The sequence below is a fragment of the Geotrypetes seraphini genome, chromosome 3 (assembly GCF_902459505.1).
Source record: "Geotrypetes seraphini chromosome 3, aGeoSer1.1, whole genome shotgun sequence".
Lineage (NCBI taxonomy): Eukaryota > Metazoa > Chordata > Amphibia > Gymnophiona > Dermophiidae > Geotrypetes > Geotrypetes seraphini.
In genome coordinates, this window is record NC_047086.1 from 161,650,569 (window position 1) to 161,674,093 (window position 23,525).

The 23,525-nt window shown below is 49.6% G+C and overlaps 2 protein-coding genes across 5 annotated transcripts in view; one reads left to right on the forward strand and one right to left on the reverse strand.

The window, feature by feature from the left end:
* Window positions 1–19,230, reverse strand: part of ADAT2 (adenosine deaminase tRNA specific 2) — a 43,204-nt gene extending 23,974 nt beyond the window's left edge. The window contains exons 1-2 of the mRNA XM_033938217.1: window positions 19,129–19,230; window positions 11,974–12,078 (exon numbers count right to left, since the gene is read on the reverse strand). Coding sequence (XP_033794108.1) covers window positions 11,974–12,078; window positions 19,129–19,179 — 156 coding nt within the window. The 5' untranslated portion in view covers window positions 19,180–19,230. The remainder of the gene's footprint in view (window positions 1–11,973; window positions 12,079–19,128) is intronic.
* A 9-nt stretch (window positions 19,231–19,239) lies between these two features.
* The window catches only part of PEX3 (peroxisomal biogenesis factor 3), a 132,818-nt gene continuing 128,532 nt past the window's right edge, over window positions 19,240–23,525 (forward strand). Inside the window, exon 1 of one of the 4 annotated variants that reach the window (XR_004538814.1) lies at window positions 19,240–19,520. Coding sequence is in view for 2 of the 4 variants with exons in the window: in XM_033938215.1 (XP_033794106.1) it covers window positions 19,451–19,520 (70 nt within the window). In the remaining 2 variants the exon portion in view is untranslated. Of the gene's footprint in view, window positions 19,521–20,208; window positions 20,232–23,525 lie in introns of those variants that run through there. The other 3 variants (XM_033938215.1, XM_033938214.1, XM_033938216.1) reach the window with 3 other exon arrangements.

Here is a 23,525-nt window from a genome sequence, read left to right on the forward strand (position 1 = left end):
GATGCTTTAAATAAAACGAGAAATGAAAAGCATAGTTACCAGAACGATTAGCAAGCATCGCATTCTGGTAAAGTCTCTTACCGAATTTGTCCATGGCTTTACCCTCTCTGCCAGGAGGGACAGAGGCATAGACACTAGCTCCCAAGGACTTCTTGAGGGTGGATTCTACAAGAAGAGACTCATGAGAGAGCTGTGGTTTATCAAAACCAGGAATGGGTATTACTTTATAAAGGGAATCCAATTTGCGAGGAGCTCCCGGGATAGTAAGAGGAGTCTCCAGATTCTTGTAAAAGGTCTCCCTCAGGATGTCATGTAAAGGGAGTTTCAAGAATTCCTTTGGAGGCTGGTCAAAATCAAGAGCGTCCAAAAAAGCTTTGGACTTTTTAGACTCAGCCTCCAAAGGAATGGAAAGAGATTCACACATATCTCTTAAAAAAGAAGAGAAAGAGGTGGAATCAGGTTTGGAGGAAATATCCTGTAGAACAGGCTCGTCTTCCTCTGATGAACACTCACCCTCAGACTGAAGAGGTTCTTCAGAATCGCCCCACAGATCAGGGTCTCGAACATGGGGACCACGGTCCCGAGACTCAGGAGTGGATGGTTCTCGGTGTCGGGACTTCTGTACCGACTTACCCGACCTCACCGACGCGGTACCGGGCGATGTTATCGGTCGCACCGGAGCCGATGTCTGAACCGATTGGTGATGAGACCTGGGCTCCGGTGCGAGGACAGGCATCGATGCCGATGAGGCCAAGTGTACCGGTACCGAAGGAGTGGATGGTGACAATACGGACTGTTCCACGATCGGTACCGGTTGCTCAGTGGGGACCGATACCGGAGGGCTCGGTGTCAGGAGAGCTGGAAGGAGTTGTTTGAGCTGTTCCTTCAGCTGCACCTGCAAGATGGCCGCAATGCGATCATCAAGGGAGGGCACCGGTACCGCTTTTTTCTTCTGCGGTACCTGCGGTGCCGCTCGACGCCCCGGAGATGAGGAGCCCGATGTCGAGGGACTCACCTCAATAGGGGCGGAGCGCTTCCGCTGGCGCCTCACGGTCGGCAGGATTGGACTCTCTGCAATGGAGACCGGAGGACGTTCCAGCGGGGAAGGCTTCTTAGCCGGCTTACCTGCATGTTGCGACGTCGACGCGGTATCGCGTGGCGTCGATGAGGTGGGTGCCGATGAAACAGGTACCGAGACCGGCGCCGAAGACGTGGGGTCGGACATGTCGGTGCCGAAAAGCAGTCTCTGCTGTATCTCTCGGTTTTTGAGAGTCCGCTTTTTCAAAGTGGCACAGCGGGTGCAGGTAGAGGCCTGATGTTCCGGACCCAGACACTGAAGGCACCAGTTGTGCGGGTCTGTTAGGGAAATAGGCCGTGCACACCGCTGGCACTTCTTGAACCCGGGCTGAGGGGGCATAAACGGAAAAACGGCTTCTGCCAAATCGAAGGCCGAGGCCTCGATAATGGCAGTAGGCCCCGCCGGGTCAAATCAAGAAAACTCGACAAAACAAGAGAAAATTATTATTTTTTTTTTTTAAAGAAAAAAGGAAGGGCAAAAAGAACCCGAAAAAGTTTACGCGAGCGGGAAGGCGAATGAAAAAATTTTTCAACAGCCGTTGAAAATGCGACTTCTTAGCTCCGCGGAAACTAAGAAACTGAGGGACCGCGCGTCGGGGTCGGGCGGGAAGGCACTCGCGCATGCGCGGTGCGGTCTCTAGAACTTTCCAAGTTCTTAGAGTGCAATCACTCTAAAAGTGTCCGTACCGGGGCTCCGTCGGTGCCGTCACCCATCAGTCAAGAATATGCTGCCTGCTTGTCCTGGGATAAACTCTCTCACTGCAAAGAGAAGACCATGCAGCCAGCCCGCTATGCCTGGAAGGAGCCAAACACTTTGTGTTCAAGCTCTTGATAAATCAGGGATGTGAGCAGCTACTCAGGAGACGACCCACAAGCTCCAAAAATGTTACAGCAGGCTGGCTAGACAGGTTACCAGCAGACTTCCGCCGCATGAATCTGCGTCTTCTCCTGTGTCAGCATTTAACTTTTGTTAAAAATGGCATTATATCAAATAATATAATTGTAACTGTCCTAACAAGAGGAAACCTCAGGGTACTAAGCCTTCAACTTAAAACAGGGACTTCCCCCAAAAAAAATAAAACCACAAATCTGATCAGGAACACATCTGAGCAACTTACTTACTGAGGGGGCAGGAGCAACCCTACTGGGAAGGAGGCAGAGTTGAAATAAGTGATATTCTGCAAGCAACTTGTGAATTCAGATGCATAACCCTAGCGTTCAGGACTACTATACACATTGCAGCAAAATTTAATTTTAATTTAATTTAATTTTTATATACCGCTAATAACCGTGAGGTTCCTAAGCGGTTTACAAAAATGAATGCATTAAAAGATACAATAAATAAAAATAAATAAGATAGGTACTTGGAAATTCCCTAACTGTCCCAAAGGCTCACAATCAAAAGGATATTTGGGTGAATAGGGAGAGAACTGGTCAGTAGGAAAAAGGAGATACTGATGCCCCTGTATAAGACACCAGTGACACCTCATTTAGAAGGAGAAATTAGGTTCTTACCTGCTAATTTACTTTCTTTTAGCTTCTCCAGACCAGTAGAGGTTAACTTTACGAATGGGTATATATCTAATCATGACCAGCAGGTGGAGACTGAAAACAAAACTTTGGGACAGTATATACTATCCTCCCTTCTCTATTTCCCTCAGTCTGCCGAATAGCCAAGCAGAACCAAGAACTGGAAAACAGGAAGAAAACAATACTCCGAACAGGAGTAACAAATAACATACCCAAATGCTGTTGGAAAATGCAGAGGAGAAATACCCGAAGGAAAATGTCCCCACAGCTCGCCAGCTAAGCCAGCCGAGCCACAGCCGCTGTTCTTTAATTCTCCCCGGCCCTAGAAAAATACTAGAACCCGCAGCAAAAAACAAAAACTGCCCGCGAAAACAGCCCCAACAACAACAACAACAACAGACAGGGTGGGGACCTCTACTGGTCTGGAGAAGCTAAAAGAAAGTAAATTAGCAGGTAAGAACCTAATTTCTCCTTCTTTAGCACTCTCCAGACCAGTAGAGGTTAACTTTACGAATGGGACGTACCAAAGCAGTCCCTCTCACGGGCGGGACCCCCGAAGGGCCGATACCAGAACACGCTCACCGAACACCGCGTCCCGACGCGCCTGAACATCTACCCGATAATGTCTAACAAAAGAATACAAGGAGGACCAAACCGCAGCCTTACAAATATCCACCGGAGGCACGAGCGACGACTCAGCCCAAGAAGCCGCCTGACCCCGAGTGGAAAGAGCCTTGAGAAACTCCGGAACAGGCTGCTGTTTCAGAAGATAAGCGGAAGCAATCGTCTCCTTGATCCAGCGCGCAATAGTAGCCTTAGAAGCGCCAGCTCCCCGACGAGGACCAGCCAGGAGGACAAAGAGATGATCGGACTTCCGGAATTCCTGGGTCCGCTGCACATCAGAGCGAAGGACCCGACCGACATCCAACTTGCGCAGCTGCCGTTGCTCAGAAGAGCCCTCCCGACCACCCAAGACCGGGAGAACCACCGATTGATTGACATGAAAAGGAGAAACAACCTTCGGCAGAAAGGAAGGAACAGGCCGCAAGACGACCCGCTCCCTAGACAACTCCAAGAAGGGAGCCCTACAAGAGAAAGCCTGCAGCTCAGAAATACGCCTAGCAGAAGTAATGGCCACCAAAAAGACCGCCTTCAAAGTAAGGTCCTTCAAAGAACAGTCGTCCAAGGGCTCGAAAGGCGGGCGCACCAAAACAGAGAGAACCAGATTAAGATCCCAAGAGGGAACCGAGGGCCGTAGGGGAGGCCTAAGCAACGTGGCCGCCCGCAGAAACCGAATCACATCAGGAAGAGCCGATAAACGCTGACCTGACACCAACCCTCGAAAGGTCAACAGGGCCGCAAGATGAACCCGGAGAGAAGACCAAGCCAGGCCTCTATCCAGGCCATCCTGCAAGAACTCTAGAATGTTAGGCAGAGAAGCGCGAAAAGAGGTCACTCCCCGCGCCCGACACCATTCCTCAAAGAGACGCCAAACCCGCACATAAGCCCGAGAGGTAGAAAGCCTCCGGGACCCCAACAGTGTAGCGATCACCTTGTCTGAATATCCCTTCTTGCTAAGGCGACCCCTTTCAAGAGCCACGCCGTAAGACAGAAGAGAGACGGGTCGAACATGGGAATGGGACCCTGCATCAGAAGGTCGTCCGAGAGAGGCAGAGGAAGAGGAACCGCCACCAGGTGCCTCACCAGATCCGCATACCACGGACGTCGAGGCCAATCCGGAGCCACCAGCACCACCAAACCCGGATGGTGAACAATGCGAAGAAACACTCTGCCCACCAGCGGCCAAGGAGGGAACACATACAACAGCCCCTCCGTTGGCCACGGCTGGACCAGAGCATCCAGACCCTCGGCCAGCCCTTCCCTGCGACGACTGAAGAAGCGGGGCACTTTGGCGTTGCCACTCGTGGCCATCAGGTCCATCAGGGGCTGCCCCCAATCTTGCACTATCAACCGAAATGCTCCGGCGCCGAGAAACCACTCTCCTGGATCCAGGAAGTGACGACTGAGGAAGTCTGCCTGAACATTTTCTACCCCGGCTATATGAGAAGCCGAGAGGTCCAGAAGATGGGACTCCGCCCAAACCATGAGCCGAGCCGCCTCCTGCGCCACAGGAGTGCTCTTGGTGCCCCCCTGACGATTGACATAAGCCACCGCCGTGGCATTGTCCGACAGGACTCTGACCGACTTGCCCAGCAAAAGGGAGTGGAAAGCTAACAGCGCCAGCCTGACCGCTCTGGTCTCCAACCCGTTGATCGACCAGGAGGCCTCCTCCGCGGACCAGGTGCCCCGAGCTGAGTGGCCCATAAACTGAGCCCCCCAACCGAGGAGACTCGCATCCGTAAAGAGCACCGTCCACTGCGGGAGATCCAGACCCACCCCCTGAACCAGGTGAGGGGTCCGGAGCCACCAGCGCAGACTGCAGCGCGCCAAGCCTCGCAGGGGAACCGGAACATCCAAATCTTGCCTCCGGGGAGACCACCTCCGGAGCAGAGCATACTGAAGAGGACGCATGTGGGCCCGCGCCCACCTCACCACGTCCAGGGACGCCGCCATTGACCCCAGGACTTGGAGGAAATCTCGCGCCCGAGGACCCCGGGACGCCAAAAGCAGGCGAATCTGAGATTGCAATTTGCTCACCCGGGCCTCTGGAAGGAAGACCTTCCCCAAGGAGATGTCGAACATAACCCCAAGGCACTCCAGACGCTGAGCCGGGACCAACCGACTCTTGGAAAGGTTGACCACCCAGCCCAGCGACCGGAGAAACTCCACCACCCGAGCCGTAACCCGGGAGCTCTCCTGCAACGACTTTGCCCGAATCAACCAGTCGTCCAGGTAGGGGAGAACCAGGATGCCCACCGACCGCAAGGCTGCCGCGACGACCACCATTACCGTGGTGAACGTCCGAGGAGCCGTGGCCAGACCAAAGGGAAGCGCACAGAACTGAAAGTGCCGCCCCAAGATCGCAAAGCGAAGGAAGTGCTGATGAGAGGCCCGAATTGGAACCTGCAAGTAGGCCTCCGTCAGATCGAGAGACATCCAGGATGGGCCGAAAGGTTCCCTCCTTTATGGCCACCACAAAGTAAATGGAGTACCTGCCGGTGCCCCACTCCGTAGGGGACACCGGCACCACTGCCTCGAGATCTAGCAAACGCTGAAGGGTCTGACGAAAAGCCTGCGTCTTCCATGGAGTCTGACATGGAGAAGCGAGGAAAAGGTCCGGCAGAGAGCGGGTAAACTCCAGAGCGTAACCGTCCCGCACCACCTCAAGGACCCACTGATCGGACGCGATCTCGGCCCATTTGGGGAAAAATTTGCGCAGCCGGGCCCCCACCAGAACCAAAGGGGGCGCCGGCAAGGAGTCATTGCGCAGGACGGGAAGCGGGGGAACCGGCGGAGGGATTCCCTGCCCCCCGACGGGCCCCCCGAAAGGGCTGCATGCGCTGGAAGAACCGACCCCGGGAAAAACCCTGAGCCGGGAAAGAAGCAGCCCCACGCCCCGGGCGATACTTGCGAAATTCCCGCAAACGCCCCCGGGCAGCCCCACACCTAGACGCAGGGCGGGCACGGTCCTCAGGCAGACGGGGCACCTTCGAGTCCGTCAGAGTCTGAATCAACTCATCTAATTCCTCTCCAAACAAAAAGACCCCCTAAAGGGAACTTTAGTAAACTTAGCTTTGGACGCAGAATCCGCCGCCCAAGCGCGCAGCCACAAAATACGCCGCGCGGCCATGCCATAGACTTAGCCGAAATCCGCACCAAGTCATAAAGAGCATCTGAGAGGAACGAGGCAGCCATCGCAATCTTCGCTACCTCCTGATCCACTAGAGACCAGTCATCAGACTCCCGATCCAGGACACGCTCAGCCCACCGAAACACGGCGCGAGCGACTAGCTCCCCACAAACAGCCGCCTGGACCCCAAAGGCAGAGACATCAAAATCACACTTAAGAAGAGTCTCTAACGCACGCGCCTCCGAGACCCTAAGAGCAGAACCGTCCATAACAGGCACGGTATGCCGCTTAGGAAGTGCCGAGACCACCGCGTTCCCCATTGGCGAAATTAAGGTAGCCCTACCTCCCTCCGGGACGGGATACCCAAGAGCCAAGGCGCACACCAAACGAAACTGCGCCCATAGGCCACTGCGCCAACACAAAATCCCGCAAATCCTGACGCACAGGAAAAGAGCGGGAACCAGGACAGACCCCCTGAAGCAGAGGGGCCCCCATACGCGGGGTCTCCGGCGGCGCCACTGCAAAAATGCAGCACCAAGGAGACCTGCTACACAGGTCTAAAAGCTCATCCCTCTGAATAAAAAAGCGCACCACGGACGCATCTGCTCTGGAAGACGGGAAACCCGCCGCCCCGCTGCCAACAGGCGTCCCCTCTAGAGGATCCTGGAAGCCCGCCAAAGCAGCCAGGTCCTCAACCAGGCCAACACGCTCCTCCGCCCACCAATTCGCAATCCAAGCCCCCCCGCGGGCGCTTGGATGAGGGAGGAGGAAGAGGGGACGCCAAACGAAAAGAGGGAGGCAAAGCCATAGGGGGCGCGGAGGGAAACCCCCCCCGAAACCCCCCAGGCGCACGTGGGACCCCCAAAAGTCCGCACAAAGAAAGAAAATAAATTGGGGGCAAAAAACCCCTGGGGGTCCCCAGGGACTCCCTGACCCAGCAGGGGTCCATGCTGAAACCTGCCCCTGTGTTCGCCATACAGGGGGAAGGTCACCTGAGGTTGCAGACAAAATGGAGGGGCCAGACAAAGAAAATGGCGAAGTTCCCGCCAAAAATGCTCCCTCCATGGCCTGTAGCGGCTGAGAAGACTGAACAGTCCCAGCCGCTAAGACAGGCAAGTCGGCATCAGCTGTCAAAAAATCAGCTGAGAGGGAATCCTTCGGGGAATCCCTCCGTGGGCGGTTGTGGAAGACCGGGCTTCCCCACTGCTCCAAGCCGACTCGCGAGGCACCATCGGCGGGGAGCTCTGGGCGCCTGCAGCCGCTGCCGACGGAGCTCCACCACCTCACCGACCCAAACCGCCGAGTTCAGGCCGGCCGCGAGTGCCTCGCGGCTGGACTAAAATTGTGGCCTACTCCCCCGGAGAAGGGCACAATTGCTCCAGACGCGACCTAGCTATAAAAAAGTGCTGGTTACATGAAAAAATACAGTAAAATACAGTTTTCTTAAAGGGAAACAACCCTTCAGACCAGCACTACCTCAGGATTTTTTTTTTTTTTTTTTTTTTTACAGAACAGACTCCACAGGCTCTCGAAGCAATATGCCTTGCTTGACTTAGGGGGCAAGGCTTACTGCTGAGGCTCCTCTAAAAAAATGTGGGGAGGTGGAGGAAGTGGGGGGAGGGACCCCGCTCGTGACCCGCCGGGTTTGACACCCCCGAGGTCGGACGGACCCCCAAACAGGGCCCGACCAAGCTCCGTCCGGCCAAAAACAGGGACAATAAACCCCTAAACAAATTCCAACAGCCCTACCAAGAGAGATGGGTACAGATCACTCAACACCTGCTGGAGACTGAAAGAAGACTGAGGGAAATAGAGAAGGGAGGATAGTATATACTGTCCCAAAGTTTTGTTTTCAGTCTCCACCTGCTGGTCATGATTAGATATATACCCATTCGTAAAGTTAACCTCTACTGGTCTGGAGAGTGCTAAAGAACATCGTTTATAGGTCTGGAGACCACACCTTCAAAAAGATATACACAGGATGGAGTCAGTCCAAAGGATGGTCACTAAAATGGTCAGTGGTCTGTGTCAAAGCATATGGGAACAGACTTAAAGATCTCAATATGCAAACTCTGGTAAAGGAAAGTTATTGATACAGACGTTTAAATACCTTTGTAGCATAAATGCACAGGAGATGAGTCTCTTTCAATTGAAATGAAACTCTGGAATGAGGAGGCATAGGATGACAGTGAACAGGGATAGATTCAGAACAGAGAATGACACGGGGAAAAAATCTGTCCCCGTCACTGCCCCGTCCCCGGCCCACCGTCCTCTTCACCGCCCCGTCACTGCCCCCGCAGCATCCACACAAGCCTCAATACTGCAATATTTAGCTTATTCCTTACTTATAAATCAAAGTTCTGGCTGCTGAACTGGAGAAAGATGTTCAGCTGGGAGAGCTTTGTTTATACATTTTTAGCAACACAAATAATATACTACTTTATCCTAAAGCGACCTTTGTTGTCTGGTTTCTGCTTTCCTCATCTTCTCATTCAAATCCTTCCATCCACTGTCTGTCTTCTCTCTGCGCCTTCCATTTGCTCGGTTACTGTGCCTCTCTCCCTTCTCTCCCCCCCCCCAATTGGTCTGGCACCCATCTTCCTCCCTCCGCTCCCCCAGTCTGGCATCTCTGTTTTCTCCCCTTCCAGCGTCTTCTCCCCACTCTCTCTTCCCCATTTCCCAGCGTCTTCTCCTCACTCTCTTCCCCCATTTCCCAGCGTCTTCTCCCCACTCTCTCTTCCCCCATTTCCCAGCATCTTCTCACCACTCTCTCTTCCCTCATTTCCCAGCGTCTTCACCCCACTCTCTCTTCCCCCATTTCCCAGCGTCTTCTCCCCACTTCCTCTACCCCACCTTCCCCAGGTCCCTTCAGCGTCTGGTTTTCTCCACCCCACCTTTCTTCCTTTTCTCCCTCCCTGCCCCTTACCTTCGCTGCAGGCAATTTCTAAATATGTTTCCTACCAGCAGCCGGAGCATTGAAATCGCGTATGGCTGCAGGAAAGGTCTCTGATGCAACTTCCGGTTGCGTCAGAGATGACCTTTATGGCAGCCACACGTGATTTCAATGCTCTGGCTGCTGGTATAGAAGCACATTTAGAGAAATTCCCTGCCGCGAAGATAAGGCAGGGAGGGAGATGCGATCGGGCTCAGGCGGCAACGATCAGGATGGAGGGAGGGGGATGCTTGGGCAGCAATCGGCTCGGGCAGCGATCAGGATGAAGGGAGGGAGATGCTTCAACGGCGGCGGCTATCAGAATGGAGGGAGGGAGCGCGATCGGTGACAGCGCGCGTTCCCTCCCTTCACTGCGGAATGTAGCCACACTGGAGCCCTAGGCCAGGACTCAACAGTGCCTTCAGTGGCCACCAACAAAAAGTGCACCGGCGTGTGACTCGGACTGGAGTCACTTTGCAGGATTTTTAAGGAACTCAATCAAAACACCAACACAGTTGCTTGAATGGCAAATAAAGAAAATTTACTTTGAAAAATATAGTCAGAATGGCTTAAACAATCAAAAATGCTCAAAGTTCATTGTAGCAAATAAATGTTCAAACAAGAAAAAACAAAACAGAAGGCAGAGGGAATACCCTGTCAGCATTCAGGATTTCTCTCTCAATAATCCAGTCCTGTCTGTGATATATTCTTTCACAGAGCCGCTTATCCTAAACTCCTTTCTCCCCAAGTCTGCTCCACAACAGAGCTCAGGTAAGCACACTTCAGTATTCAAAATCAGTTCCTAGAGATATGCCTTTTCACTCCAACTTCTCTAGTACAAACACAAAAATAAAGCCTCCATCCTAAAATGTAGCAGGGCAGGGAAAAGAGGAGTGTAATAAGTTTGCCTTTCAAAAGCACACAAAAACAGCTTCCAAACTCCCACCCAGATGGAAGCAAACTTCTCCCCCCCACTCACTCTTAGCTTTACAAACAAATGTAGTCCAGTAAGTCCTTGGAAAATGACTGGGAGCAGATAAAGAACCCAGCCCCAAAAAAAGATAGTATAAAAAACTCACAGTCTTTGCTCAGCCAGAGCTGATTGTTACTCCCACATCCATCAGTTCTGGAATCACACCCAGCTCCTCAGCAGGCAGCTCTCCTTGTAATTCCATGGGAGTTTCTTCATCAGCTCCTAGTAATTCTAGAGCTTCCAGCTTCCTCCAGCTTCCTTCCAGCTTCCTCCATTTCCATGGGGACAGAGCCATTACCCCTGCTTGAGCCAGGCAGGTCCTCCTGGGAGAGAGCCCTCAGCTTCCTCCCTATCCTGCCTCAGTTTGTTGAGGACTGCTGGCCTTTCTAGGGGAGGGACACGCCCTGATCTACCTGAGTCAGCAGGATCTGTTCCTCTCTCTGGCTTCCCTGGTGGTGACCTAGATAATAGGACCTTTGCTTGCTTTCAGGTCCTGCTTCTCTTTTTTTCTCCTAGTGGTCAATAGGTAAACCACAGTGACCAAGGCAGGCATGGAACCTGACTGGTCACAGGAGACAAGGCCATTCACCGTTCCACGTTTCACCTGCAGCGATCACTTTCTTTCTCTCCTCCGTTTCGGTGAGTTACCTGTGGCTACCTGCAGGCAACAACCACCGTGTCATTCTCTAATTCAGAACTAACTAAAGGAAATGCTTCCTCACTTAAAAGGGTGGTGAATTTGTGGAGGCATAGGAGCCAACTTGCTTGTAGGTGCGAAACCCAACAGAAATTATACCTCCTTGAACACAGTCAAGGAGTTGTTCAATAGTGGGGGTGTTCAAGCACCCACCGAGCAGGCTCCAACGGGTAGAGGTGATAGAGATGAAAACTTAAATGAATTCAAGAAAACTTGGGACAAGTACATATGATCTCTAAGGGAGTGAAAGAAAAAGTAGATGGCATTGATGGGTAGACTGAATAGGCCATATGGTCTTTATGTACCTTCCTTTTTCTTTCCTTTAACTTTTTGTGCTTTCCATAAATTGACATCTTTCGCATGCTCTATGATGTGATCCAGCTCGTCAGTTGGAGGGTGTGTCAGCTGTGGAACCGGCGGTTTTTCCTTTGGGTAGCCGCCGATAATGAACTTAAGTATTATATATTTTTTGGCTTACATTAAGTATATTCAATTACCAATTTTCAGTATGTTGTTCCTTAGGATGATATCTCCTCCTGAAGAAGCAGCACGTGAAAAGACGTATCGTGTTGAGGATGAGCAATATTTGTGGTTTTGGACTTTAAGTTTCAACATATTTTTCAGTTTTTTTGCACTTGGGGATTACTAACCAGGCTTAACGACGTCATGGAATTACAGCGTGGAAACATCTACAACATATTTATTAAGATAAGTCATCTACTTTATATTTTTTGAGCTGTCTTTTTGCCTTGATATTTGTTCCCCTACCTCTGTGCTTGGTTAGGGAGGGCTGGTGCTATGATGTCTATACTACTGATTGCTTGGCAGGTATAGCATATTGAGCACTTCACTAAAATTTTTTTATTATATTTCATTGATATTTTGTGAGACCTTCCTTTTTCTAACACAACCACTAGAAGTGTCTTAACTGTAATGGTAGCTGAAGATCCCTGCACTCAGAGACCTCAGTCAAGCGTAATTCTCAGGCTCTTTTTTTTATTTTGAAAACTTACATTTTTTGTTTCATTGACCTCATTCCTTCCCTGTCCCAGGACTGTATTATTATAAACCATGAGGCATCCCACAGGAACTTCACCACTCTCTAGAGCTTCCTTAGCCTGAAAAATAAGAAATATTGAGTGGCACAATATTCTTTTAATCAGCTGGCTTTAAAAACAAGCATCATAAAGCACAGGTGAGAACAGCTAAAATTACAAACAGATACCAAATTAACTCCCCTTTTCACAAAACTGTGAAAGCATTTGGAGCCCACTGGCACAATGAATGCTTTGCGCTGCTCCCGATGTTCATAGGAACTCATAGTGTTGGAAATGTACAGAGCATTCAATGCACCGGCTGGTGCTAAAAACTGTTTTTGTGGCTTGTAAAAAAAATAAATATAAAAAATGGGGGGGCTTAAACATTTACTAAATCAAAAAGATTCCTCTCAAATTAAAGCCCCTTTTACTAAATCATGCTAGTGGTTTTTAGCGCCAGGAGCAGCTCATAAGAGTTCCTATGAGTGTAGGGAACAGTGTGCAGCATTCAGTGCGGCTCCTGGCGCTAAAAAATGCTAGCGTGGTTTAGTAAAAAGGGGCCTAAGTTTCACCTTCATTCTTCCCAATTATTTTCCTGCTACAATGGAAAAAATCAATTTAATGACAGCAATGGCACACATTTGGTTGACCTTATAAACTGCAATCTTGACTGGCATTTTCTTTCAAATATGCAACAGTCTCCTAAGCAAAGCAAAAAGTGCATTAAAAAGGTACATTATAATTAGCAATTCAAAAGTCCACAGGTCCACCGCGCATGCACGAGTGCCTTCCTGCCCAGCGTTGTAAGAACCGAGGACCAAGTGGCAGCCTTGCAAATTTCCTCAATAGGAGTACATCTGAGGAAAGCTACTGATGCCGCCATGGCTCTAACTTTGTGAGCTGTGACTCGACTCTGTAGATGCAGTCCAGCCTGAACATAGCAGAAAGAGATGCAAGCAGCTAACCAGTTGGAGATGGTATGCTTGGAAATGGATGTCTCAACTTGTTTGGATTGAAGGAGACAAAAAGTTGAGGTGCAGATCTATGTGGTTGAGTGCGTTGCAAGTAGAAAGCCAAAGCACGCTTACAGTCTTGAGTGTGAAGAGTTGTTTCTCCAGGGTGAGAATGAGGCTTTGGAAAAAACACTGGAAGTACAATGGATTGATTGAGATGAAATTCTGAAACCACTTTAGGTGAAAATTTAGGATGAGTAAGGAGGAAAGCTTGGAGTTTGCTGATCCTGCGAGTGGAGATGAGAGCAATGAGAAAACTCACTTTCCAAGTGAAATATTTAAGATGAGCTGAATCCATTGGTTCAAAAGGAGGCTTCATCAATTGAGCAAGAACATTGAGATCCCAAACCACTGGAGGCAGTTTGACATTGAAAAGTCCTTTCATAAATCTGGAAACCACAGAATGAGCAGAGAGGGGTTTCCCTTCCATAGGCTGATGGAAAGCAACAATGGCACTGAGATGGACTCGAATGGATGTGGATTTGAGGCCTGATTGAGACAAATGGAATAGGTAATCCAAAACTGAAGACAAGGAGGTAGATTGGGGTTCCTTGTGATGAATGGTGCACCAAGCAGAAAATCTAGTCCATTTCCGATTGTAGCATTGTCTAGTGACAGGCTTCCTAGAAGCCTTTAAAATGTCCTGTACAGATTGAGAAAACTGTAGAGCGGCAGTTAAGTTGAGAGGTACCAAACTGTTAGGTGTAGAGACTGCAGGCTGGGATGAAGCAGAGACCCCTGACTGTGTAAGCAGAGATGGAAAAACTGGTAGAAGTGGCTCCCTGCTGCTGAGTTGCCTGGGCTACCGAGGAGCTATCAGAATCATGGTGGCATGTTCCTGTTTGAGTTTGACAAGTGTCTTGAGAATGAGAGGGAATGGAGGGAACGCATAGAGAAACTGATTCGCCCATTCCAGTAGAAAAGCATCTGCCTCCAGTTGGTGAGGAGAATATATCCTGGAGCAGAACTGAAGCAGTTTGTTGTTGTGGGGAGACGCGAAGAGATCTATCTGAGGAGTCCCCCACTGAGAAAAAAAATGTGATGAAGAGGCGAGGAATTGAGAGTCCATTCGTGAGGTTGTAGAAGACGATTCAATTTGTCTGCCAGACAGTTTTTCTCTCCTTGAATGTAGACAGCTTTGAGGAAGGTGTTGTGAAGGATTGCCCAATCCCACACCTGTAGAGCTTCCTGTCAAAGAGGGAGAGATCCTGTTCCTCCCTGCTTGTTGACATAATACATGACAACTTGGTTGTCCGTCCGAATGAGGACTACCTGGTCATGAAGAAGATGCTGAAAAGCTTTGAGAGCATTGAAGATTGCTCCGAGTTCCAACAGATTGATGTGACACTGACGATCTGTGCTGGACCAATGGCCTTGAGTACGGAGACCATCGAGAAGAGCTTCCCAAGCTTAAATCGAAGAATCTGTCGTGAGGACCTTGTGATGAGGAGGTGTTTGAAACAGTAAACCTCTGGAGAGATTGGAAGAGAGCATCCACCAGTGGAGAGATTGTCTCAACGAAGGAGTCATTCTGATGTGTTGAGAATATGGGTCGCAAGCCTGCGCCCACTGAGATGCCAGGGTCCAATGAGGAATTCTGAGGTGAAGTCTGGAAAAAGGAGTCACATGAACTGTAGAAGTCATGTGACCCAGGAGAACCATCATGTGGCAGAGGACACTTGTGGCAGAGATGAATGAGAGCATCCTGACATTGTTGAGGAAGGAATGCTCTGAGTCGGACAGTGTCTAGAATAGCTCCGATGAAGTGCAAAGTTTGAGAGGGCTGTAGCTGGAATTTGGGAAAGTTGATTTTAATTCCCAAACTTTGGAGGAACCACGTAGTCTATTGGGTCGCTAGAATAACCCCTTGAGATGTTGAATCCTTGATGAGCCAGTCGTCCATGTACGAGAACACCTGGAGACTGTGGTTCCATAGAGCTGCTGCTACTACCATGAGGCACTTGGTAAACACTCTTGGAGAGGAAGCCAGGAAGAAAGGTAGCACTCTGTACTGAAAATGCAGATTCCCCACCCGAAATCTGAGGAATTGTCAAGAGGCTGTATGAATGGGAATGTGAGTGTAAGCCTCTTTGAGATCTAGAGAACATAACCAATCGATCTGATCTAGAAGGGGGTATAGAGATGGCAGAGACAGCATCCAAAATTTCTCTCTAAAAAGAAATTTTTTGAGGGCTCCGAGGTCCAAAATAGGCTGCAGATCGCCCGTCTTCTTCGGAACTAGGAAGTAACGGGAGGAAAACCCCTGCTCTGCTGTTCCAGTGGAACCTCCTCAATGGCACAGAGACGAAGTAGAGCTTGAGCTTCCTGAAGAAGGGTGGTCTGGGATGGATTGGAAGGATACTCTTTTGGAGGCAGATCTGGAGAAACCTGGGTGAAATGAAGAGAGTATCCTTTCCTGATGATGGACAGAACCCAGAGATCTGATGTAATGGGCTTCCAGCGGTGATAAAAATGATGGAGACGACTTCCAATGGGAAGGGGAGAGGACAGAGGCAAAATGATGGAGGTTATGCTCTGTATTAGATGGTCAAAAATGCTGAGAGGCCTTAGGCGCAGCAGGACTCTGAGGTTTCTGTTGCCTCTGCTGCTGTTGTGGTTGTTTCTTAGGAGGTGCTCTTGTATAAGGAGCTGCTCTCTGTGGAATGAATAAGATGGAAGAGGTCTGAAGCCTTTGGAAGTGGAAGGCTTAGAACAAGTGATGGAAACAAATGATATTTCATGTTCAGACAATCGTTTATTAGCTGCCTCGATGGAATCATCAAACAATTCATTGCCCTGGCAAGAGATGTTGGCCAGGCAAGTCTGCGCATCGCTATTGAGAAGGCAGTGACACTCGAGGAAAGCTCAAATGCATCATAGGAAGATTGAAGGAGATGAATGCGGAGTTGAGTCAAAGTGGTGATCGTCTGCTGAAATCCTGGAAGACAATGTTGAGGAATATATTTGAAATATTCAGGCATTGTGTCAACCAAATGCTTGAAATAAGATATGAAAACAAAGTTGTAATTCAAAACTCTAGTTGCCATGAGAGAATTTTGATACAACCGGCGACCAAATTTGTCCATGGTCCTGCCCTCTCTTCCAGGAGGGACAGTGGAATAAACTTTGGCAGGATTGGTCTTTTTGAGCGAGGACTCCACAAGAAGGGACTGATGGGATAACTGAGATTTCTCGAAGCCCTGGCAGTGGACCATCCTGTAACGAGATTCCAGCTTTCCTGGGACAGCAGGAATGGAATAAGGTCTCTCTAGGTCTCTTGAAGGTTTGAGAAAGAAGTTTATTAATGGGCAATTTGAGAGCCTCCACAGGAGGACAAGACATACCCATTTCTTCTAAATACTCCTGAGAGTATTTGGAATCAGAATCCAAATTAATATTGAGTTTCTTACTCATTTGACGTAGGAAAGAAGAAAAAGATATCTGCTCCAAGGATGGTTGACCTCGAGAAGAAGGTGACCTCGAGGTGCCTCACAAGGCAGAGAACGAGGGTGAAGATTCTCCGGAGTACTGATATCTGAGGCCTGAATATGCAGGTATAAATGACTCGCTGAGAGAATGGAAAGAATCTCTCGCAGGAGAAGCAGCTGCAGGTATCTGGAGATGGTGTCCTCAACTTCGGAGTTGGAGGCCTTGTAGAGTCTCGAGGTCTGGAGAGACAAGTCTTGTCTCGAGAAGAGGCTCTATGCCTCGATGAATGCCTCGACTGATGTGGAGAACCAGGCATGTCTTGAGAAAGTCGAGGAGCCCTTGCCCTATACCTCGGGAAGGGCGATGCCTTATACGAGGAAGAGGGCTCTAAGCTGGAGATCAAGATTGAGACACCAAAAGCGACTGAACGCTTGGTGTCGAGGTATCTCAAGGCACTGACAAGGACTCGACTCCTTGCATAGTGTGTGAAGAGTCCCCTCGAGGCACTCCCAAGAACATGACTCCTTGTATAGAATGAGGAGGATCAATTCGAGGTACAGCCAAGGACTCGCCTCCTTATGATACTGCTAAGTGCTCAGGCTGGACTGCAGGAAGCAGAATCGAGATAGGAGCATGTTTGGCAAGCATATTACCAAACTGACGATCCAAGATGGTCTGGATCATAGCCTCCAAATGCGACACCAAGACTTGAGGATCTGGTACATTTGGTGTGGCTATAGTCTCCGTGGAAGAGGAGGAAGAATGACCCTTCGATTTGGAGACATGCTTCTTGGGTATCTTGATAACTACTGCTGGCACCTGACCTGAGGGAGGCAGTGAGGCAAGCATCTCATCAGGAGAAGATAGAAGATTTACTTGAGGACGTGTCGAACAAGGATGGCTTGATTAAAGTTGAGGCCGAGGTCGAGGCAGAAGGCATAACTCCTGTAAGCTTGACCGGATTCGAGGTTGAGGTCGGGGCAAGTGGATCCATACCTCCAAAGAGTTTTTCCACCTGAACTCGATGACGTTTGCGGGCACGAGGCCGAAGGGTTGTGCAGTGAACACATGACTCCGGACGATGGTCAGGTCCCAAACACTGAATACACCAATGATGTGGGCTGGTGAGGGAGATTGCGCGCTGGCACCGGCTACACTTCTTGAAGCCTGTGACTGGCCAGGACATAAACGGGAAGATAGCTGCAGCTAATTCGAAACCCGCCGGTTGAGGCCGCGAGGCAGGCCCTGCTGTGACTGAAAGAAGTAAAATAAGTTTTTTGTTTTTTTTTTAAACTTAATGCGCAAGAAATACAGTGACCCTGAAAAGAAATAAAGCACGAGCCACGGTGATAGAAGGCACGAAGTAGAACTGAGTTTAACGCAGCAAAATAGGACTTCTCGGCTCCGCAGAAAACTGAGAAATGAGGAGAGATGTGCCCTATGCTGGGTGGGAAAGCTCTCGCACATGCGCGGTGTGGCAGTCTCGAACTTTCTGAAGTTCTACAAGCAAATCTGCTTGCGAAGCTGTCTACATCCTGGATCCGTGGAAGACATCACCTACATGTGAGAATTTGCTGCCTACTTGTCCTGGGATAAAATTTTTTATGCCTGTTATGTCAGCTGAATAGAGCCTGAATATACAGTGTTCCCCCGGCTGTTCATGGTCCCTGGCATTCGCAGTATTTTTGGACCATGAACCGCCGACAAGGAGAGGGCAGCGAGAAATCACTCGCGGTATGCTCCGACCGCCTCTACCTGCACTAAGTCGGGCCTTATCCGATCAGGAGCTGCTTTGACAGGCAGCTCCTGATTGGAGAAGGCCCAACTTAGTGCAGGAAGAGGCGGTTGGAGCATAGTGTGAGTGATTTCCTGCACTTGCGGCGCTCTGGCTGCTCTCCTGCTGCCCTCTTCAGGCTCACCCATGAAAAACCATATTCGCGGTTTTTCGAGATTCGCGAATCTCGGGGGATCACTGTACTGAGGCTTTTTCTTTCCTGTTCTCAAAACGCTAAAGTGACTGTGCTTTACTTAGGGGACTAAAATTTCTTCAATGAAGCTTCCTTCTGAATGGATAAAGGACGGGAATTCATTGCTCGTTTACTTTTTCCCCCTTTATCTTGTCTTTTATAACTGATAAAAGATGCAGGTTTGGCTTGCTTCACTCTGCTCATCTCACAATCCAAACGGAGTGACAATATTGAACGCTAAATTACACCTGCAGCACGTTACTTTATAATCCATAGATTTCATAGTTACTTTATAATCCATAGAATCCATAGTAGCTCGCCCTCCCCCATGCAATAAGAAAAATAAAGTTAATTGCTTTAATTATAGATTAAAATATCTTGCACATTTAAGGAGCACTATAAAATTGTGAAAACCAATAAAAGAGAACAAAATGATAAAAAGGAAGGCCTTAAAAAAACCTAAAAACCACCTCACCTTCTTCACGGTACTGTTTTTTGTTGGGTTTTTTTTAAATCAAATAATGGAGGCCTTTTACTAAAGACCAAGTTACCTGCCACAGAACTCCATTTATTCCTATAGGCCCTGCTAGAAATAACTTGTGCAAATCATTAGTAAAAGTCCCCCTATTATGAGCTACATAAGTTTATTGCAACCTTCCCCCCAACGAGCAATTTTAAAGTTCTAGATTTTTAGATATCCATCAACCATGTGTACTCCATACCACGCGGAAAGCTTCTTCCATCCAGCGCTGCCACTCCGCACCATTCCCCATGGCCGGAAGAACAAGCGCGCTACAGACGGTAAGAGCACGGCGCGAGGCACACGCTCAATTGAGACGCGAGGGGCGGGCCTGTGCGTGGCGCGCGTCTCGCCATCCTGCCGCCACGCCCCCTTCCGTGGCAGTCGTGCTGCGGAACCCGCTTTCAGAGGAGAGAGTCGGAGGGGGAAGCGTTTACAGGTAACACCGGTTGCTGAGATCCCCAGTGGCTTCAGTACTCCAGGCGGTGGTGGGTCCGGGCCCCTCTTCCCGGTGCCCTCGCGTCATGCTGTCCGCTTGGAATTTCCTGAAGCGGCACCGGAGGAAGCTGCTGTTCTTGGGCGCCGCCGCCGGAGGTGAGTGCAGAGGGGAAAACCAGGGTTGGCGCGACCATGATCGCTTGGGGTAGTAGCCTCTTGATGCCAGCAAAGAACAGCTTCAGACTAAACAAAACAGTTGATCGTGACAGACCCACAAACTCAACCAATAGCGCATATTTTGAACCTGCATTTTTTTTTTTTTTTTTTACAGAATGTTTGTGTGATGATCTTTATTGTTGAGGTTAATTAGCAAACTGTGGTGGAAGCTTGCAGGCTAAGGGGAGGGGGGAGATAGACTGAAGGGAGAGCAATTGTGTGTGCCTGGAGTGAAAGGAACTGTGATAGGCCAGAGTGATGGAAGTAAATGTCTGTTCACTGGCCCTTCTGCAGCCACACTGGTGCTGATGAAGTAATACTGCTGAGGTATAATCAGGTAGATCTACTGAGAGCAATGTGAGTCATTTATTTAAGATAACCTGTAAAACTAGTTATTTTGAGGTTTCTTTAGAATACCAGGTAATAAATAGAAATAAAACAACAATGCTAACTCTATTGTAACACCGTTACAGAAGCATGCAAACTGCTTTGAATTGACTCGCCAGTAGCAGAAGCTTTCAATAAACAACAAAAGAAGATACTTTGTTAATGTTAAAAATGGACACCACACCAACTTATTTTGAATTCCACGTGTCTGAGAACCAGACCTCTGTACATGCCACCTGCTTCTGTCATTTACATTATTATGAGGTAATTTATATAGACTAATTTGTAGAGGCATGAGGTTTTGAGAATGAGAGTCCACTTTGTCAGATGCAAACTAGAATAACACACTTTTTAAAGTTTTTATCATAATGCAGTAAATGACAACAGAAAAATACTGTCAAGCCTGCCCAAAGTATTCTGTCCACACACTCCACACAGTGCTAGCTGCCAGCCACGAAGTCTTACCTATATCCAATGTTTCTCATTGCCCAGGACAGTCTGTGGGCTACAGCTGAGTATGCCACAATCTGAATGGAGCTGAGGCAAATGGTGTGCCATACTGACATTGCTTTCTTGACTACTTACTGGCCAATAAGTGTTCAATAGCCCAGAGTTGCTAATTTACCGAGATCCAGGAAGATTTGGAAAGCCTGAACTTTTAATGTCCCCCATCATGATGCAGCAATGATTTCAAACGGTAAAATGAAAAACTACGGAGAGGGTGGTGGATGCCTGGAATGCGCTCCCGGGAGAGGTGGTGGAGAGTAAAACTGTGACTGAGTTCAAAGAAGCGTGGGATGAACACAGAAGATTTAGAATCAGAAAATAATATTAAAGATTGAACTAGGCCAGTTACTGGGCAGACTTGTACGGTCTGTGTCTGTGTATGGCCGTTTGGAGGAGGATGGGCAGGGGAGGGCTTCAATGGCTGGGAGGGTGTAGATGGGCTGGAGTAAGTCTTAACAGAGATTTCGGCAGTTGGAACCCAAGCACAGTACCGGGTAAAGCTTTGGATTCTCGCCCAGAAATAGCTAAGAAGAAAAAAAAAAAAAAAAAAAATTTTAAATTGAATCAGGTTGGGCAGACTGGATGGACCATTCGGGTCTTTATCTGCCGTCATCTACTATGTTACTATGTTACAGATATTATAAAGCAGTTCAGTAATTGAAAACCAAGACTGGCCAAAAGCTTTATTTTAGTTGTTGTATTTTATTTGTTTATTTCACCATTTATATCCTGCTTTAAACCAAAGCAGCTCACAATAAACCATATATAAAATTTCTCTGACAATAACACAGATATACTGTACCTCATAAAATAAGTATGGCTTTCACAGAATCTCCCCCAAATCAAAAAATATCACACAGTTGAAAGCCTAACTCTCCATAAAAGCTTTCACAAAGCAATGAGTTTTCAATCCTTTTCTAAACTGTTGAAAATTTGAACAGAGTTTCAGATATCCTGGCAAATGATTCCACATTATAACACCAGCCGCAGAAAACAAACAAGAAGAAGCATAATGATAAGTTGAGGCAGTGGAAACACTTAACTGCATAGCAGATTCTTTTCTTAGTGTGCCTTGGCCAATAGAAGCTTAATATGTTAGAAAAATATGCTGGAACTTTGACATAAATCCTCTGGTGAATCAGGGCCAAAATTTTAAACATGACCCTAAACACCACAGGTAACCAATTCAGAACTGGTATAATATGAGTCATTATTCCAGGACAAGCAGGCATGATATTCTCACATGTGGGTGACGTCATCTACGGAGCCCCGATGCGGAAGCATTTTCAAGCAAACTTGATTGAAGATTTAAGTTTGCTCTGCTGCTCCACGCATGCGTGCCTTCCTGCTCCACTAGGGGGCGCATCCCCTCGTGGTCTCCAGTTCAAAATTTTCCGCTGAGCCTAGAAGTCGTGTTTTTTCAGGCTCTGCCCCAACTGCCTTCTAGCACTGTGATTTTTTCTTGTTTTTTCTCGATTTAGTCGCTGTGCGCGAGTTTTTTCTTGTTTCAACTGTTCCTGCTTCGTTTTTCTCTGACCCGGAGGCTTCCGGGTCCCCGTGGCCGCGTGGCTATTCGAGCCGCGGCCACCTTCGATTCTATGTCCCGCCCTTTGACCGGCTTTAAAAAGTGCTCCCGGTGCGAGCGGCTTCTTTACATCACAGACCCGCATCGCCGGTGCATCCTCTGCCTGGGGGCGGCTCATCCAACCGACTCCTGCCCCCAGTGCGCTACTTTCCAGAACCGGGCCCTCCGTCGAAGGAAAGCCCGCATGGCGGATCTTTTCGCCCCGGACCAACCCTCTACCTCGGCCTCGAGGTCGGCCCCGGCCTCGGCCCCGGCCTTGACCTCGGCCCCGAATACCTCGGCATCGCCTCGAGACTCGAACCCGAAGTCCTCGGGACAACAGAAAACCTCGGCTTCGGGTAAGTCCCCTCTTCCCTCTTCAGGTTCTGTACCAGCAAAGAAACCGGCCTCGGGGACACCGGCGACGCATGGCAGAAGTCCCATGCTTACAGCCCCGGCGAAGCCCTCCAAGCCTTCGGGCCGTGCCTCCACCACACGGGAATACTCTGATACGAGGTCGCCCCCGGTGGAGTGCACCGAGGCAGTGGACATGCCCTCGATGCTGTCCGTGCCCGTCTTCCAGGACCTACTCCGAGCGATGATCTCGTCGGAGCTGTCCGCTGCAATGGCCCATTTGCAACCGGCCTCGACCTCGACCCCGCATGTACCAGACCAGCCTGAGCCTCGCGTCGAGCCACCTCGAAGAAAAGCGCGCAAGCTTCGCCGCATTCCATCCTCCTCGGACTCCTCACTGAGGCACCCGAGGCGCTCTCCCTCCACAGACCGCCGCGGTGCAAAACGTCATGCTAAAACGACAGAAACCTCGAACCGCCGTACCTCCCAGAAGGCCCGGGGTTCCCCCACTCTACGAGGCCGTTCACCTACACCTCGTACGGGACCGCTAAGGGTGGCTGAGTTATCACTCTCCAACCCGCGCATCCTCCGAACTCCCCCTTGGACCGGGACTCCGACCCGAGGTTGCAGGTCCTCACCGAGGGAGTCTGGGTCGAGGTCACCGATTCGACATCGATCGGTACCTCGAACCCCGACATCGTCTCCGAGGGGCTCCTCGAGACGTCGGAGATCTACGACCCCGGAACACTTTCACAGTACTTCCCCGGTCTCGGAGTGTGGATCGGAGCAGGAACCTCGATACTCGAGGGAAGCCTCCCCATCCTTCTCCACCCGACGGAGGTCTCGTTCACCGACCCCGCACGGGGCCCCGGGAACATCTCGCCCATCCTTCACTCGCTTTGTCCAGGACATGGGCCACGTTTTGGACTTAGACCTCCAGTCCGACTCCAGATACTCTAAGGAATACCTAGCGGAGCTGGATATGCCATCACTGCCCAGAGAGTCCCTCCGCTTACCGCCTAACCCGGTACTCCAACAGGCCTTCTTCAGGAACCTGGAGACCCCCTACATGGTCACAGCCGTACCCTCCAAAATGGAGGCCAAGTACCGCACAGTACCCTACCCAGGATTCG